At 36.8% G+C, this 17860-nt stretch overlaps 1 protein-coding gene across 1 annotated transcript in view; it reads right to left on the bottom strand.

Annotated features, from left to right (window-relative positions):
* Positions 1–274: 274 nt before the first annotated feature.
* The window catches only part of PLXNC1 (plexin C1), an 81882-nt gene continuing 64296 nt past the window's right edge, over positions 275–17860 (bottom strand). Inside the window, exons 22-31 of the mRNA XM_070755837.1 lie at positions 17282–17459; positions 14976–15079; positions 14747–14801; positions 13841–13872; positions 13643–13750; positions 12362–12525; positions 9421–9568; positions 3936–4076; positions 3596–3670; positions 275–1218 (exon numbers count right to left, since the gene is read on the bottom strand). Of these exons, the coding sequence (XP_070611938.1) occupies positions 1114–1218; positions 3596–3670; positions 3936–4076; positions 9421–9568; positions 12362–12525; positions 13643–13750; positions 13841–13872; positions 14747–14801; positions 14976–15079; positions 17282–17459 (1110 nt within the window). The 3' untranslated portion in view covers positions 275–1113. The remainder of the gene's footprint in view (positions 1219–3595; positions 3671–3935; positions 4077–9420; positions 9569–12361; positions 12526–13642; positions 13751–13840; positions 13873–14746; positions 14802–14975; positions 15080–17281; positions 17460–17860) is intronic.

The raw sequence follows: 17860 nt of genomic DNA, 5'->3' as shown, positions 1-17860 counted from the left end.
AACCAATCTATTCCTGGGATTCTGCTATAACTTTAGTGCACCACTCCAATCTCAGGAAAAGATACAACTTCCTGAAGGGGTTGCAGATTGTACGTTTTTGCCTTCAAATGCAGGCACTGCAGGGCCCTATAAAATATAGCTGAGAAAATTGGTATTCCAATTGCAGGGAAGGCATAGCAGCTGATTGAAAGAGCCTACATCTATGTAATGCCCTCATCTATATTTACTTTATAGTCAATAATAAAATTATAATACATTTATGAATCTTCAGTTGTTAAAAAACCACACTTCTTTGTAATTTTTATTTTTACCCTTATATTTACAATGCATGCATATACTAATGAAAATACAGATAGGAAAGGCCACCAGCTCCATTTTTCAAAAGTGCAGATACAATGATGGAAGAATTTCAAAGTGTAAATTTGCATTTGGAAGACAAGGAAACTGTGTTTTGCAAACCCCTTCCATTATCCCTTTACCATTTTCCATTACCCCTTCCATGTCAAGAAACTTAAATGCATTCGTCCCTGACATCTTCAACAGTAGAGCTGGATATGAAACCGACTTTATCAAGAGGTGAATTGCGTTGCTTTACCAATGTGCTGGGTAAATCTTCCCCTCCATTTCACATCACTTTTATAGTTATGCCACAATGTGCCGCTATTTGGGGGAAGTTGAAAATCTGCACTTCATTGTAAAACCAGTTGAAAGCTCTCTCATTTTAATGCTCAGACTATGAATAACAAGAGAACAATTTTGTGCTTATCAGAAACCAACTGAGAGGTCTTTTAAGGCACATTGCTGCTCAGTAACAGCAAAGTTGTGAACTATTACACAACCAGTTTGTTCATAAAAGAACTGTATGTAAGGTTTTTAATGCAAAAAACAACAACACCAAAATTACTTGATTGTATCTATATAGAAGGGAAGATCTGCATAGAGGGATTGCTTCAGATGCTAGCAGCAGGTAATACGTCTCAATCCAGGCTCCGCTTTGTTAACACATCTGTCTGTTCCAATCTGAGGGCATCCTTTATTGATTTTGTGTGAACAGAACTAGTTGGCCAATATTTTGAATTTGGTTCCATAACAGTAGCAGTTACAATTAAATTCCTAAGCCCATTTGCATTTTTTCTTTTCATCCATTAAACTTTTTATATTTAAGAGTTGCTGCCGGGCTTCTTCCAATCCTCGTTCTGTCTCTAATTTATTCAGTATCTATGAGAACAAAGGAATGTATGCTTATTTTGCTTATTTAAAAAAAAAACATTCCCCCCCACAATGTTAAAAAGGAAGCTCTGCTTATTAAGTAACAATTCCTTCTAAAGCCAGGCTATTTTTGCATTTTCCTTTGCAAGTTATTATTAATCACAAGTTAAACACTTCTGTTGGCACTAGCAACCTCAATTAAAGTCAAGTGTTTCTGCAAATACAACTCAAATAGCAATAGATGCATGTTGTATATCTGTTAAAAGCAGAAAAACTCTAACTTCAATAATCAAGAAGAATCAACTATCCCAAGTATAAATACTGGCATATTGAGTGCTAAAATATTTTGATTACCTGCAAGCCAGATATAACATACTTTTGAGATCATGAAAAAATGTGATATTCAGTTTGTTTGGAAACTAACTAGATTAAATCAGTCTAGTTAATCTACCTCACATGCATTGACTTTTGTGTTATACTTATTTAGACATCATAGTTTTCCATAAAATAAGATTTGTTTCTAAAGGGTTGCACAAAACAAAGAAGACAGCAATCGCAAGGGGACAAAAGAATTCAAAATCCAAAGGAACTCTGGATTCTCCTAAATTAAAATTTGGAACTTATTAAATCTTAGAAAAGGGGTGGGTTACTTTTGCACTGTGCATAGCTTTGGCAATCTACAGCTTGCTTTCTTCATCATCCCCCCCCCCCGCTCCCCCAAGCCAAATGATCTTATTAGCCTGGAAAAAACAATGCTGTATTGTCATTAGGCAACATTAAGCCATTAAGCACTGATTAGATTAGATTAGATTTATTGGATTTATATGCCGCCCCTCTCCGCAAACTCACAACAATAATAAAAACAGTACACAGTAACAAATCCAATGCCCACCAATTTAATTACAATTTTAAGTTTAAAAATTCATAAAACAATCCCAATATATATAAAAAAACAGGCACACAGTCAATCAATCAAACGGCAAAACAACATGGGCAAGGGGGAGATGTTTTAGTTCCCCCATGCCTGACGACAGTTGTGGCCTTAAGAATAAAATGCAAGATGTCAAGGGTAGAATAGAAAATAGAGTAGGGTAGAGGTAGAGATAGAAGTAGAGTAGAGAACAGAGAACACAACAGAATATGAATATATATAGTTAAATAAATAGAAATATGGTATAGGGTCTCAGTCATTATAAAAAAGATTACAATCTGTTGCTTCAGGGTCATTAATCCATATGAGTTATTAATCCCTTTATTCACTTCCAGTTACTTTCTGTCCAGTTCCTCTCCCCCTCTCCCTCCCCTAACTAGAAAGGCAGAAATAGGGTAGTGCCAGTGCATAAACAGGAATTTTAGAGCTTGAATATTGCCCAATATACCATGCACATTGCTAATACAGCAGCGGTCCCCAAACTGTGGCCCACTGAGGCCATTTATCCAGCCCGCGGGTGAATGACAGAAGCACAGGATGCATCTGCATTCTTTGCTTCTGGCCACTGTTTCCTCTAGCGGCTAGGGAAGCTGGGAATCGGAGTTGGGGCGGGGAGCGGCAAGGAAATTGTGGGGAAGTCTTGCACCACTTTTCTGAATGGGGATTGAATGTGAAGCCGGCCCCGTTTTCTGAATGGGGATTGAATGGGAGGGTGAAGGCTTGTAGGGCGAATCCTCCGCGGGGAGAGAAGAGGGAAGGTGAAAGAGGGAAAAGAGAGAGAGAGAAGTGGAGAGAGAGAAAGAAAAGGGAAAGAGAAGGGAAAAAGGGAGGGAAAGGAGTGGAGAGGAAGGAAGGAGGGAAGGGAGGGAGGGAAGGAAAGGGGAGACAGAGGGAGAGAGAAAGGGAGGGAGGGAGGAAGAGAAATAGTAAGAGTGAGAAAGAGCAAGGAAGAGAAAGAGAGCAAGAGAGAGAAAGAGAGAGAGAGAGAAAGAAAGCAAGAGAGAGAGAGAGAAAACGAGATGAAGGAGAGAGGGGGGGAAGTAAGGAAGGAATGAAAAATGGACTTTGGTGTAAATTTTTTTAAAAAATTCTCTCAACATACATTCAAACAATACAGTGTATCATCTAATTTTCCATGAATAAAATGCCGTATTTTGTTAGTAACTAATATCAATCATCAAAAAGTTGTTAACAAAAGAAAATTAAAAAGAAAACATAAACATATATGAATTTCAGACTTCTTTCCCCCCTCTAAATAGTACATTCCCATTTTGTTTTTTTTACTTTAAAATAAGGTATGTGCAGGTTGCATAGGGATTTGTTCATAGTTTTGTTTATAGTCCGGCCCTCCAACAGTCCAAGGGACAGTGAACTGGCCCCCTGTGTAAAAAGTTTGGGGACCCCTGCTAATACAGTAACCACTTTCTTTCCAGACTAGATGATTGGGACTCTTACCTTATCAAAGTATCTTGCTATATATTGGTAAATTTTATTCAAGGCCTCAGCCTCATTAAACTCATTTTCATGTTTCTAGAAAAAAATGAGGAATTTTTAGGAACTGTTTATATTTAAAGATACCATTATTATCCATTATTATCTGTAGCACATAAAATGGTAAATAATAATTACAAGTAAACATAGAAAAATAAAGAAAAGTATTACTGGAACCCTTGACATGTGTCTTAAATTCTGAATAAATCCATCAATGGGAACTGTCCTTTAAATGCAGTAATACACAGCTCCATTTACAATATACATTTAAGTTCCAACTACAGCAGAAATAATAGATAGATACCTGTGATTCCAGAATTAAAAATTCTTCCAGCTCTGCTCTGGACAGTGGAGGCAAATCCCTTATTGATTTATAGAAAGCTTTAACTTCCTCTTTATAAAGTGGTATATCCTTAGCATAAAGAAGTTTATTTGTTGGTGCTTCCTTTGAGGAGGAAGAAGAATAGACATGTCATAAAAGTTAGCAAGATGCCTCATTTATTAGTGAACACTGCCCCTCCATACTGTCAAAATTAGTTCTGGTCATTACTTATGTCAGGCAATTTTGATGGACATAATAGATTATTTGCAGGTTTACAACTATTCTCTGAAATCCATGAGTATAAAATTTTAGAAAAGTATTGAATGGGGCATCAGGGCCACCAGTGTCATTGGAATGTAGTCTTCCAGAATAGCAGGCAAATATATGTCAGGTTCTTGTCAGGTACACTAAAACTTTCCTAAGAACCGTGACAGAAGAATTGGGGAGCTCAGAAAGCTAGCATGGGGTTTTTTTCAGGACATAGAAACATAGAAACATAGAAACATAGAAGTCTGACGGCAGAAAAAGACCTCATGGTCCATCTAGTCTGCCCTTATACTATTTTCTGTATTTTATCTTAGGATGGATATATGTTTATCCCAGGCATGTTTAAATTCAGTTACTGTGGATTTATCTACCACATCTGCTGGAAGTTTGTTCCAAGGATCTACTACTCTTTCAGTAAAATAATATTTTCTCATGTTGCTTTTGATCTTTCCCCCAACTAACTTCAGATTGTGTCCCCTTGTTCTTGTGTTCACTTTCCTATTAAAAACACTTCCCTCCTGGACCTTATTTAACCCTTTAATATATTTAAATGTTTCGATCATGTCCCCCCTTTTCCTTCTGTCCTCCAGACTATACAGATTGAGTTCATTAAGTCTTTCCTGATACGTTTTATGCTTAAGACCTTCCACCATTCTTGTAGCCCGTCTTTGGACCCGTTCAATTTTGTCAATATCTTTTTGCAGGTGAGGTCTCCAGAACTGAACACAGTATTCCAAATGTGGTCTCACCATCATTCTATATAGTGGGATCATAATCTCCCTCTTCCTGCTTGTTATACCTCTAGCTATGCAGCCAAGCATCCTACTTGCTTTCCCTACCGCCTGACTGCACTGTTCACCCATTTTGAGACTGTCAGAAATCACTACCCCTAAATCCTTTTCTTTTGAAGTATTTGCCAACACTGAACTGCCAATACAATACTCAGATTGAGGATTCCTTTTCCCCAAGTGCATTATTTTACATTTGGAAACATTAAACTGCAGTTTCCATTGCTTAGACCATTTATCTAGTAAAGCTAAATCATTTACCATATTACAGACGCTTCCAGGAATATCAACCCTATTGCACACTTTAGAGTCATCGGCAAATAGGCAAACCTTCCCTACCAAACCTTCCCCTATGTCACTCACAAATATATTAAAAAGAATAGGACCCAGAACAGATCCTTGTGGCACACCGCTTGTAACCTGACTCTGCTCAGAATACTCGCCATTAACAATAACTCTCTGATGTCTATGCTTCAGCCAGCTGCAAATCCATTGAACTATCCAGGGATTAAGTCCAATCTTCACTAATTTATCTATCAGCTCTTTATGTGGAACCGTATCAAAGGCTTTGCTGAAGTCCAGGTAGGCATAAAGGAAAAATAGGGCAGTTGGTCAGCCCTAGAAAAGAAAGGGGCTTTTGCCTCTGATCCCAACTTCTGATAGTGTGATTCCAGCACACACACACATTTGTGCTCTGGGCACACTCCTGCTTGTCAGTCCTTTCTTATAAAAGCTTTAGTTTGTGTTAAATGTAGCCTTTTCTCAAACTTATCACCACAAGATTTTAGAACAATCCTGCTAGCATATAGCATGGGGAAAAAGGGATATAATGTTGAGAGAGAGCTAATTTGCATATTGGTATGTAAATCAGTTTTTGGCAGTTGAAATATAGAATTCTGGGGTTTTGTATGCTGACTGTTGGTGAATCTGCATCACAGAGAGCAGATGTATGGAGAAATATAGTTATACTGTCAGGTTGTGCTTCATTAAAGTTTAATAATAAAAAGAAGAAAGAAAAATTTCTGTGGAGAAGACAGTTGAAGGCTGTGGCAGTTGGTGTTAACTGCAGTAGCTGGAATTCCTGTGACAGTTGGCAGTATGAGGAGAAAATTTAAAGGCAGAGTATTAAAAGTGCAAATTGTTCTCTGAAGATTTGTCAAAATGGCTGGGGATATGATAAAAAAGTCACTAATTGGCAAATTGAGTTGAGAAAATTACAGTTCATGGTGTAAAAAAGTGAAGTTATTATTGGAGTCTGAAGCCTTATTGAGCAAGATCAAGAAGAATGTGAAGCCAGAAGGCAATACAATAGAGAAAACACCAGAGCTAAATTTTTGCTGGTTATGAATATAGAAGATTCAATGTTGTTCAGAATTCAAGATATACCAACAGCAAAATTTATTTGGAAAACATTCAAAAATTATTTGCAAGGCCATCAGTAAGCAAGAAGCTCTTTCTTTCTGAGGAGAATGTTGTGTCAAATGAAGATGAAACCTGGTACAAGCATGATAAATCACCTACACAAAATTGAAGAGACTGTGTGTGAGCTGAGAAAGAATAATGCACAAATAGATGAAGAGGAGCAAGTTGCAGTAATACTAAAGTTCAGTGGAAAATAGCTACTCAACCATAGTCACTATTCTTGAAAACTGCCAAATAAACAGATAACTGTAGAAAATGTGACAAGTAAATTGATAGAAGAATACAACAGAAGGACTAAAACATCAATAAGGGGGTGACAATGGAAGCACTAGATTAGCTGAGAGTAATGTCAATAAAGCATTAAAGGTGAAGAAGAAAAGATGCTTCAGATGTGGGTCTGACAAACATCTTATTGGACAATGTTCAGAGAAAGAGTACCAAGAATAAAGAAAACTTCCAAAGCTACAGAAGAAAAGAAACCTGAGAAGATGATGCATAGAAAATGATGCAGAGGAAGATGATCTACAACACTGGGTGGTCGACTCAGGAGCATCAAATCATATGAGTTATAATAAAAATAATTTTTTGCAGGTTAAAAAGCAAGAAGAGTCGGATGGATGGGTCGAAATGGATGATGGATGGGAGATAAGAATAGCAGGGGTCGGAAAGGCGAAGATATCAGCACTGAAACATCCAGAAGATCAAGACAACAATGTGTGGAACAATGTTATGTGGGTTCTAGAAATCAGTAGCAATTTATTGTCTGTGTCTATACTAAAGAAGGATGTTTTTTCTGTATTATTTGAAAACAATATATGTAAGATAATGCACAAGGTCAAAGTGTGTGTAACAGGTAAGATGGAAGGGTCTTTATATGTAATTGGAGGGAAGGAGAATTTGGAAAGGGCAAAAGGATGTTTGCAAAATGTAAGTGAAGAAAAATGTAGAGTTCCAAATTGCATACATAAATGGCCATGTGAATTTTGGGTATTTGAATAAGATGATAAATGAAAAATACGAATATAATTTAAAGGTACAAAAATGTGGAAACTATGCAGTGTGTAATTGCTATAACACTGAAAAAGCAAAAAGAAAATCAGTTCCTATAAGAAGTAATGAAAAGTCAAAAAGAGTAATGGAACATTGTGCATGGACCAAAGATTGCAAAAGATTTAGTGCTAAATCTTATTTTTTAACCATTATCAATGATTTCTCCAGATATTGCTTTGTATATCCAATGGAGAGTAAGTCAGAGGTATTGAAATGGTTCAAATTCTTTGTTATGTGGTCAAAGAGGAAATGTGGAAATATAGTCACTACAATATTAAGTGACAATGGTAGTTGAATTCACAAATAGAAAATTTGAAAATTAATGTCACAAGGAATAAGTCATAGAGGGGGAATTATTGAAAGGAAACATCTGACATTATGTGCTTTCAGATGTCAAATTAGAAAGGAAATTTTGGGCTGAAGGGCTCAGGTATATAAATTACATACAAAATAGAATTTATCACTCCTATCTTAGAAAATCTCCATATGAAATCCTATATGGAAGAAAGCCAAATCTGAGCTATATTAGAGTGTTTTGATGTATAGCATATGTTCATGTTCCAAAGCAGAAAGGAAGCCAGTTGGTTGCAAATGGGTGTTTAATGACAAATATAATGGAGAAGGCAATATAATGAGGTATAATGCTAGCTGATATATTTACAAAGCCATTACCAAATGAAAGACATAGAAACTTGATGGATTTGCTGGCATTAAAGAAAATGTAAATAAATAATGTGTTTCCATGCAAATGAAATAAGAAATTAATTTATATTGTTTTAGTTTGAAAAAACAAACAAATGTAAATTATTTTAGCAGGGGTATGCTAGCGTATATCATGGGGGAAAAGGGGATAGAATGTTGAGAGAGCTAATTTGCATATTTGTATGTAAATCAGTTTTTGGCTGTTGGAAAATAGAATTCTGGGGTTTTGTATGCTGACTGTTGGTGAACCTGCATCATAGAGAGCAGATGTATAGAGAAATATAGTTATACTGTCAAGTTGTTTATTTGTGTATGAAACCAGTTCAATGAGAAAAAAATAAATACAAGCATAAGTTTTATATTGGAGTCATTGTATCATGAACTCAAATATACATTGTATCACAGTTCTGCTATGAAGAGACTCTGCTGTATGAAGCGAAGAACATCGCTTGAAAAACATAAATAACATAGAAATCCAATGCAAAGTGATCCGTTTCCTGGTAATTAGGAAAAATAATATGTTCACACAAACTGTCTAGATAGCACTTTGAGTGATCCTAGTGTAGCAGACATAATATATCCAAGAAGCAAGGTAAGAGCTTCTTAAGCTAATAAATTCCTCTGTGGAGGTTATGACGCTATTCTAAAAACTGTGGACATAGAAGATACGAAGCTATATGTTCATAACCAGCACATAGGAATGAATGTTCCCAAAAGAATATGGACATGGCTCAGGAAATACTTTTTCAGTGAGTCACATTTAAAGATGAAATTACCATTTTCAATAGGAATAGTGCAGTGCTTGGAAGACTAATCCTGTTAACTCACTTATCTGAAAGTTAATCCTGTTAATAGGGTTAGTTTGTTAATCCTGGATTCTCTCTGAGATTGGTTGTTTACTTGCAAAATCCACACTAATTAATACTCATGATGCTACCTAGTTGGGTAATGAAATGTCTGTAAGCAAACAACCAAACTCAGAGAGCACAAAGAATTCCTCTTCAGGCAAGAGGAACAAGAATGACAAAGATTAATTCAGCCAGAGTTCAGTTGTTTATGCTTACACATAATAGACAGAATCTTGCTAGACTGAATGAACCATTACTACTATTATATTAGTAACTATCCTAACTCTTCCTGTCTCCTATCCAGCATCACACTGGATTGGCTCTTGTCTCTCTCATTTCAAGGAAACTTTAAAAAGAGGCTCTTGATAGGCATGAAAAATAAGACACTACCTTTCCCAAATGTTGCTCTGACAGAGAAAATGCATCCATAAATGCTTGTGCAATGACTGACAGGCAGCCATCTATATGTGGAGTCTTTTTAATATCAAAGACAAATTGAGGATTCTTCAGAATATTCACCCAGAATCGAAGAGGCAGACTAGACAAAAAAGGAATTTAAAAAGTTATATTGAAATAATTAAATACAAATCCTTAAATGCAAATAATGAAATAATTAAAATACAAATCCTTCATGGAAAAATCAGCAAATATTTACTGTAAAAAGCTAACTAACTAAAAATATCATAAAAATTATTTTACTGTCAATTGATGAACACATTTTCAATATGCCCTGCAATGCTATAATTTATGAAATTGTTATGTATGCATGCATGCATATATGCTTATATTCAGTCCATACAGTTCCTTTGCATTTTGGATATCTTACAATTTAGATACATTAGATAAAAGTAAAAGGGACCATGGCTGAGTGAAGAGCAATACCTCCAGCTATTCAGCAAACACATAAAGAAAGGATTTGGGGAACAACCATGTTTTTAGATAGATTTAGATAAATTTTTAAAAGTTTCTAAGGGTGAGAGCTCCCCGAATGACTGGGAAGATGTAGTTCCAAAGCCCAGGCACTGCAACAGAGTAGCATGTTTCCTCAGTCCCACAATATGGGGCTATTCAATTTTTAGGGCTCAAAGCATACCCATCTTGCTTGTTTGCACTGGATGGATAGAAACAATTGGAGATAAGCAGCCTCTCAGAAAGTCAAGCCTAAGCCAGGTCAAGTACTTTTTTCTGCTGCTGTATTCTTGAAACAGCTGTGGCTTCTGGGTGGCTTTTAAAGGTGGTCCATTCCAGAGCATGTTACAATATAATTGTGAAATGACTGGTTAGTGAGTGACTATCTGAAGAGCCTCATAGTTCAGGAAACTGGTGCATTAGACTATTTTCAAGCAGGAACTGAAAGTCCAGGAGGAACCCTGGATTTCACTCCATCTCAAATGAGGAAGTAAATCCCACTGAAAGTTAATATATTGGGGGAGGGGCTTGAATAAACATAGCCACTTGGTCTTCTCAAGACTGAGAGTGAATCAGTTTTCTCCACAGCCTGTGGGCACTAGGCTAGGACTTTAAAAGTGTCACTTTGCCAATCCAGATTCAATATATAACTGGACATCACTGGCTGACTGATAATACTTGACCCCAAACTGACAGTTGACTTTACCCAGCAGTTTTATGCATATGTTAAACCTGGCAACTTCATGTATTATAGAATGGAAGAAAGCCTGTAGTACCTAACAAGTTCTACCCAATTAACATCAGTTGATACTAGCTGCAGAGAAAATAAGAGACTATGGTCAGTGGTATCGAAAGATGCTGATAAAACAAAAAAATTAGGATCAACATACCAGCTCAGTATTGATTCTTTACAATATAAACATACACACAACATAAAACAAGTGCTTTTGAATTGTGCCCACCACCAGACAAACATTCATACCTCACCACCAAAGTGGGGGTGTTTCTTGTATAAACCATTTTAACCCAAGAGCAAAGTATCTATATATACAGTGTTCCCTAGATTTTCGCGGGTTCGAACTTCGCGGAAAGTCTATACCATGGTTTTTCAAAAATATTAATAAAAAATACTTTGCGGGTTTTCCCCCTATACCACGTTTTTTCCCACCCAATGATGTCAAATGTCATCGCCAAACTTTCGGCTGCTATTAATAAATATTTTTTTTAATAAACTTTAATAAATAAACATGGTGAGTAATAATCTAAATGGTTGCTAAGGGAATGGAAAATTGCAATTTAGGGGTTTAAAGTGTTAAGGGAAGGTTTATGATACTGTTCATAGCCAAAAATAGTGTATTTACTTCCGCATCTCTACTTCGCGGAAATTCAACTTTCGCGGGTGGTCTCAGAACGCATCCCCGCGGAAAGCGATGGAACACTGTATTATAAAGTGATTCCAATTTGTTTTTTGTAACTTGGTCTCGGATTCTACTCGCCATATATCATCTTGCTTTGTCCCATTGTCCCATCAGTTGTCGCAAATCAGTTTCATTAACCAAATTCATCCTTTTATCCATAATCTCAAATTGAATGTGATCCACCATGTACCGGTACCAATTTTGCATTGTCCGTTTTGTCACATCTTTCCAACCCAAAACTATTACCGCCTGAGCGCTTTCTATCGCTGCTTGTTTTATTTCTCTAAATTCTCCCATCACATTACTTTTAACTAATACTGCCATTTCCTTAATAATTATCCATTGTATATTTCACATCCTATTAATATCCTCTTGCACTTTTTGCCAAAAATTCTGCACTATCGGGCATTCCCAAAACATATGCATAAACACTCCTTTATCTTGGCACCCATGCCAACAAATACCCTTAACATTCTGCTGAAAGTATGCAAGTTGAACGGGTGTGTAATACCACTTATGTAATATTTTCCTTCTCATTTCCCTAATTCTTGTATTCTTAGTTTTCCTTATATTATTCACTATATTTTTCATCTCTTGCGCCTCTACTTGTATCTCACTTTGCCACCATTTAGTCAACCCTTTGACCACCTTCTCCATCATCTTCTCAAAAGGACATAATTGTCCCAGACATTTGGACCCATGATGGTTTCTTGAGGATAGGACACACAATAGCTTCCTTCAAGACCAAAGAGACACACCCTTTATTCAAGAAGGCGAACACTAACGCACACATCGAATCACAAGTCATCTCATGGGCAGTTTTAATCATAGAAGGAAAATCTTGATTTAACAGACAAATGGCTGATGTAATAGGTTTATTTACTTCCTAAGGAGTCACAGAATCAAATTCACTCTAAATAATCCCCCAGAACTACAAACAACTTTATCTGCCAAAAAGCAAAAATATTCTTTATGCTGCCATGTTACAGTGAGCACATAAATACCTGTTGGTTTTCCATATATGAACCACATCAGGATCTGTAATTTTTTTATTTTCAGCCTGAGCATCCAGAAAATCAAAAAAATATTTAATAGCAACTGGGGCTTTATTGTTGGGCAAATTCCAAATGCTTCTGAAGAGTTTCTCAACAGTTGAATGGATAGCAACCTGTGACAAAACAAAAAAGTATTACATTACAATGTGTGTGTATATGAGTGTATACAGTATATATGTTGCTTGGAGTTATAAATTAATTTTTTTTATGAATGGATTTAAAAAATGGATAAAATAGTTCAGGTAAACCTAATGTAAAAGAGATAAAGAAATGAGAAATATGATTGAGATAACCTGGATGATAAAAAGAGATATGGAGGCAGCATTAGACCAACATGTAACATAGGTAAAATTAAATTAGAATAGATTAGAAATCAAATTTAAGATTTAAGAATATGAGTGTTAGAATGGAAAAGTGAAGAAAAATTGCTTAGTCTGTCATTCATTAAATTAAAATTGGCTATTGAAATTATATCTTAGTTTTCTCTTACACAGATTGAATAATTTGAAATGTGATTTAGGATACTTATCTTTTTACGTAAGAGTCCTCAGAGAAGGGTGGCATACAAATCTAATAAATTACTATTATTATTTTACAAACATATCGAAGGTATATGTGTTGTTAAGTATATATGTTTTTAAGGTGGAGGGGGAAAAACTTTTACCTGAAAAAAAAGCTACAACCACATATTGTTTGATAAAACTGGAGCCAATACACTCCAATTAAGTTTAACATATCTAGAACCTAATATCTGGAACTTCGTGTTAATGTTTACTAATTACATTTAAATATCTCCTTTTGTCTAGGAAGGTTGACACAATATGTGTGCTTTTCCTCAATCATTATTTCCACAAACACTTTATTCTCACAATCATTTGATAGTCTCATGAATGCAGTCCTTCTTAGAGTTCCTCTGTGTAACAGTGTCCAATGATTCTCAATTTATTTAGGTCAAAGAGGAAGCCACTTTATATATACCTGGATGTACACAAATATGATTTAGTGCATAATTATATGTACTTAATGATGTCTGTATTCAATTATATGTAAAGCATTTCCCAAATGCTGTTGCTTTAGATATGATATAGAATGTTTTGTCATATATTCCTTTTCCTAGTGCTTTTTAGTCTTCGCATGCAAGCAAGTCATTCTGTAAGGTAACAGATTATACACTGAATAATTACAGCATTATATAATTCTTTTATGATTAGCAATAAAACTCGGAGTCACCTTAGTAGAGAGAAGTTTAGTGAGATACATTTCTTTGACTTTAAATTTTTGTTTTCCTTTATGTTTTGCATTCTGTGTTTCTTTGGCTGCTTCTGCATCTGGTAATATCTATAAGAAAGGTTTACACAGATGTTCATGGAAATGCTGCTATTAAGGAGCTAAACAAATGACTAATTGCTAGGTATTAAGCTGACTTACCAGATGGCAATAGTCCTCAGAATATTCTCCATCTGGTCAACACAATGAAGGGGGGGGGGGAAGGGTAAAGTGAATGCACAAATAAAGATCAAGCTATGACCTAGAAAGTAGGCTGATGCTCAGGAAAAATACACTGAAACATGCATGGTTAGCTAAATTTATTCTTATTCAGATTACTGCCAATGTAGATGGTAAAATCTTTAACCTGGTAGTCCTTTCTATTAACTGATACAATTAACATTTAAGTGGAAATAGATGCTTGCTTACAAATATCAGAAAATAGTAATCCCAACATCTGGGGGGGGGGGAAGAGTAAATCAGGGGTGGGTTGCTACTGGTTTGGACCAGTTCACCCATATTGGTTGTGGAATCTTGCCCCGCTTGCCCAACCAGTAGCAATGGCCAGCAGGCCATGCCCCCAAACCGGTCCTCCGGTCGCCACTCTGTGAAAGTGGCTGGCAAAGAACCCTCTGAGCATGTGCAAAAGCTTCCACGAAGGTGCAGAGGGTCATGTCCCTGATACGGCGCACTTCCGACACGATGTGAACCAGTAGGGAAGGTAAGTGGAACCCACCCCTGGAGTAAATGTTTACTCAATTGTTTTTCAATTAGTTTTTCAAAATCGGGTTTGCCAGGACTTCTATGAGTTGATATTTGCAAGGCATAAAGTATTCATTTGTCTTTCATATTGTTTGAAACTCTGTACTGGGCAAATGAGCTACTCAATATCGAGAACAGAATATTTAATTTTTCTTCAGTTAAACAATTTTAGTTCTTATCATATTACTCTATATCTAAAATTAGTTCTATATTCTCAGTTCATATGAACTTCTGAATTGTAATTCAATTATATTTCATAAATTTTCAAAACTCAAATATATTATATAAATATGCTATTTGTTTTACCATCCGACATATCTTGTTTCTTCTTAAATACTTCAATTGTTGCTCCATCTGAAATCTGAAATCATACAATAGAGCATCTTTTTACTTTTCTTGAAATCTGATTCAAATTGTCATACTTTACATGTTCTCTGGATGGTAACAAAATGAAAATTCATGTTATAAATTAACGTTTGGCTAACATTCCCCTAACAAAGTCAACTTTTCAACACATTTGGATGTTTATTCTTACCCCATAATGGCTAATGGTGTTCAGCTTAGTAATTCCATTTTCCAAAAGCACGGAGGAACCATCTATATCCAGAAGTTCTTTTGCTTGGGAACCTGATTTAAGAGCTGACAACACAAATAAAATGGTTGGTCTTTACCACAGTAGAATTTTGTGAAAAACTTTGAAGTGACTTTGTGAATGTGCTATTGTCGCTGCTGGAGGGAAAATTTCTAGGTCAACAAAAATTGCTACAATAATTGTAGCATTGTCCTAATACTCTATGTGTCCAATACTACATACTTGCTCACTGATGCAATTTAGAATTTTTATGATGGGATCAATTTTATTTTATTTTTATCAGTTTCCATGTCTCTGTAACAATCTGGATGACTAGTAAATTATAAAAAACACACTACAAAATACAGTTCAGAAGCAACAATGTATTAAAACCTAACATGATAACTGAGTAAAGCCCAACACCTCACAGATTCCAACTAACCTCCCAGCCCGCATGCCTGGAATCAAATCCAAGCCTTAAAACTTTCTGACAAGTCAGCAGGTCATAGTCAGTCTAATCTTTATGGCTGCAATTGAAAAGGATTACTTTCTGAGTTCTGCCAGATGACATTCTGTAACTGATGGGACTCATAGCATGCCCCAGATCAATGATGGCGAACCTATGGCACAGGTACCACAGGTGGCACACAGAGCCATATCTTCTGGGATGCAAGCTGTTGCCCTAGCTCAGCTCCAATGTGCATGTGTGTGTTGGCCAGCTGATTTTTGACTCACACAGAGGATCTGGGAGGGCATTTTTGGCTTCCAGAGAGCCTCCAGGGGAAGGAGGAAGACATTTTTATGCTCCCCACATCCAGGGAAGCCTTTGGAGCCTGGGGAGGGTGAAACACAAGCCTACTGGGTGTTGTGGTTAGCTCTGGTCCAGTTCCTGCCCCAAGGAATGTGCAGATGGATGTGAGGGAGAAATCCACATGCTGCAGGCCTGTTTTGCTCCTGATGGAATCTGCTGATGAAGCCGCCTCTGACCAAGGAAGCACGAGTGACAGGGAAGAGGGGAGTTTGGCAGACAGCCCAGGAGAAGATCAATCATCTGTATCATCCTTGGATTCTGAACAAGAATTAATGACACATCCACGCATGCATAGAGTGATTTATTTATTATTATTTATTTATTATTTGGATTTGTATGCCGCCCCTCTCCGAAAACGCATACGAGACAACAACTGAAGGATTATTACAAGATAAAATAAGGCCACCTGTGGTTGGGTGGGGCTCCAGTAATTAGGGCTGCTGCTATAAATAGCAGCGTGTGGGTTTGGCCGTTGTGAAAGAGTATCTGATCGCAGTTCTTCAGGAATCCTGTGTTGCTGTTTTCTGGACTTTGTTGATTTTTCATGCCTTTGAAACTAAAGCAGAGCAATGTGCGTGTGTCTCACTTCGTTGGAAGAAGAAGGGGTGTGAAGTTTCTTCACAGCTGCTAGCTAAGTACTTAATGACTGCTTAAGGGAAATTGTACAGACTACTCGGTTGTTTTGGGACGAGTGCTCTTTGCAATACAAAAAGAGTGCTTAGTTTATTTTGAATTTTGTGATAAAGAACATTGTTTTGAATTTTCAAACGTGTGTGTCTGAAATTTGTACCTTGAATTTTTGGGAGGCTCCTACCAGAGAGCCCAGCAGAACAACTGGGCCCACCAGAAGTTGGGAAACAGACTGTTTCTGGCCTCCAGAGGGCCTTGGAGGGGAGCAAAGAAGCTGTTTTCACCCTCCCTTGACATTGAATTATGGGTGTGGGCACTCGTGCATGTGTGGTAGAACGCACCCATACCCTTTCGGCACCCGAGGAAAAAAAGGTTCTCCATCACTGCCCTAGATGGAAACAACTGAGGAGAGGTAGTTCTACAAATAAAGCCCTAGGCTGTGGAGGGTATTTTTTGTTCAATTTATGTAGCTTCCCACACACATGCTTGTAATATCTGATGATCAGTGAAAGTACTCAGAGAGCAGTGCAGCTTGTGGAGCAAAGACGTAACAGGCATCCATTTCTATTGTGCTTTTTCAGCAAAAAGCCGCAAATGTATTTACAAAAAAATTAAATAATCCAAGACATATTCAGGTAATTAATTATACTAAATAACTTTGAAATGTTAATCTTATAGTTTATATGTTAAATAGAAAAATAATTATTTTTAGTTTTTTTAAAAATGCAAACCATACTATTAAAATAAAAACAATTATTCAGTTTTGGAGAAACAAAAACAAAAAGCTATTTCTGAATGTATAACTAGTAGAGCACTATTAGTATCTTACTCAGGCCCATTTCTCTTAGCTGGAGACCATAGAGGGATCCATTCTTGTTCAGAAAGGCCTGCAGGATCTTCTCTTTGGCCTGTCCAATGGTGTCACAATCCAATATTTTCACTTGGATATTCTGGGTAGCGCCACTGGACTCATTTTCTTGGATATTTTCAAAGACAACATTTAATACCTGGAAAAATGTGAATATTCATTCAAAGTGACTTAAAAGTTGAAACTAAATAGAAAATACACAATTTTCTATTATATAATAACAATTATTAGGAATACCTAACAGGAAAGATGGCATCCACTGATTACTAAAATGTTATTATACTTCATATTTGTTTCTCTTAGATGAGCCTCCAAATACACATTCTGCTTTCCTCAGATATACCGTATTTTTCGCTCCATAAGACGCAGTATTTTTCCTCCCAAAGTAGGATGAAAAATCAGCCCCGTCTTATGGAGCGAAGATGCAGGCAGGGAGGGGGGGGAGGCGCTGGAGCAAAGGGGGCGCAGGGACGGGGACAGGGGGGGGAATCGTCTGAACGCGGTTCCGAGTTGGGGGTTCGGGGGGGTGCTGGAAAGCCC

This window comes from Erythrolamprus reginae, chromosome 6, assembly GCF_031021105.1.
Source record: "Erythrolamprus reginae isolate rEryReg1 chromosome 6, rEryReg1.hap1, whole genome shotgun sequence".
NCBI lineage: Eukaryota > Metazoa > Chordata > Lepidosauria > Squamata > Dipsadidae > Erythrolamprus > Erythrolamprus reginae.
The sequence above is the reverse complement of the archived record's forward strand: the minus strand, read 5'-3'. Positions and strand labels throughout refer to the sequence as shown.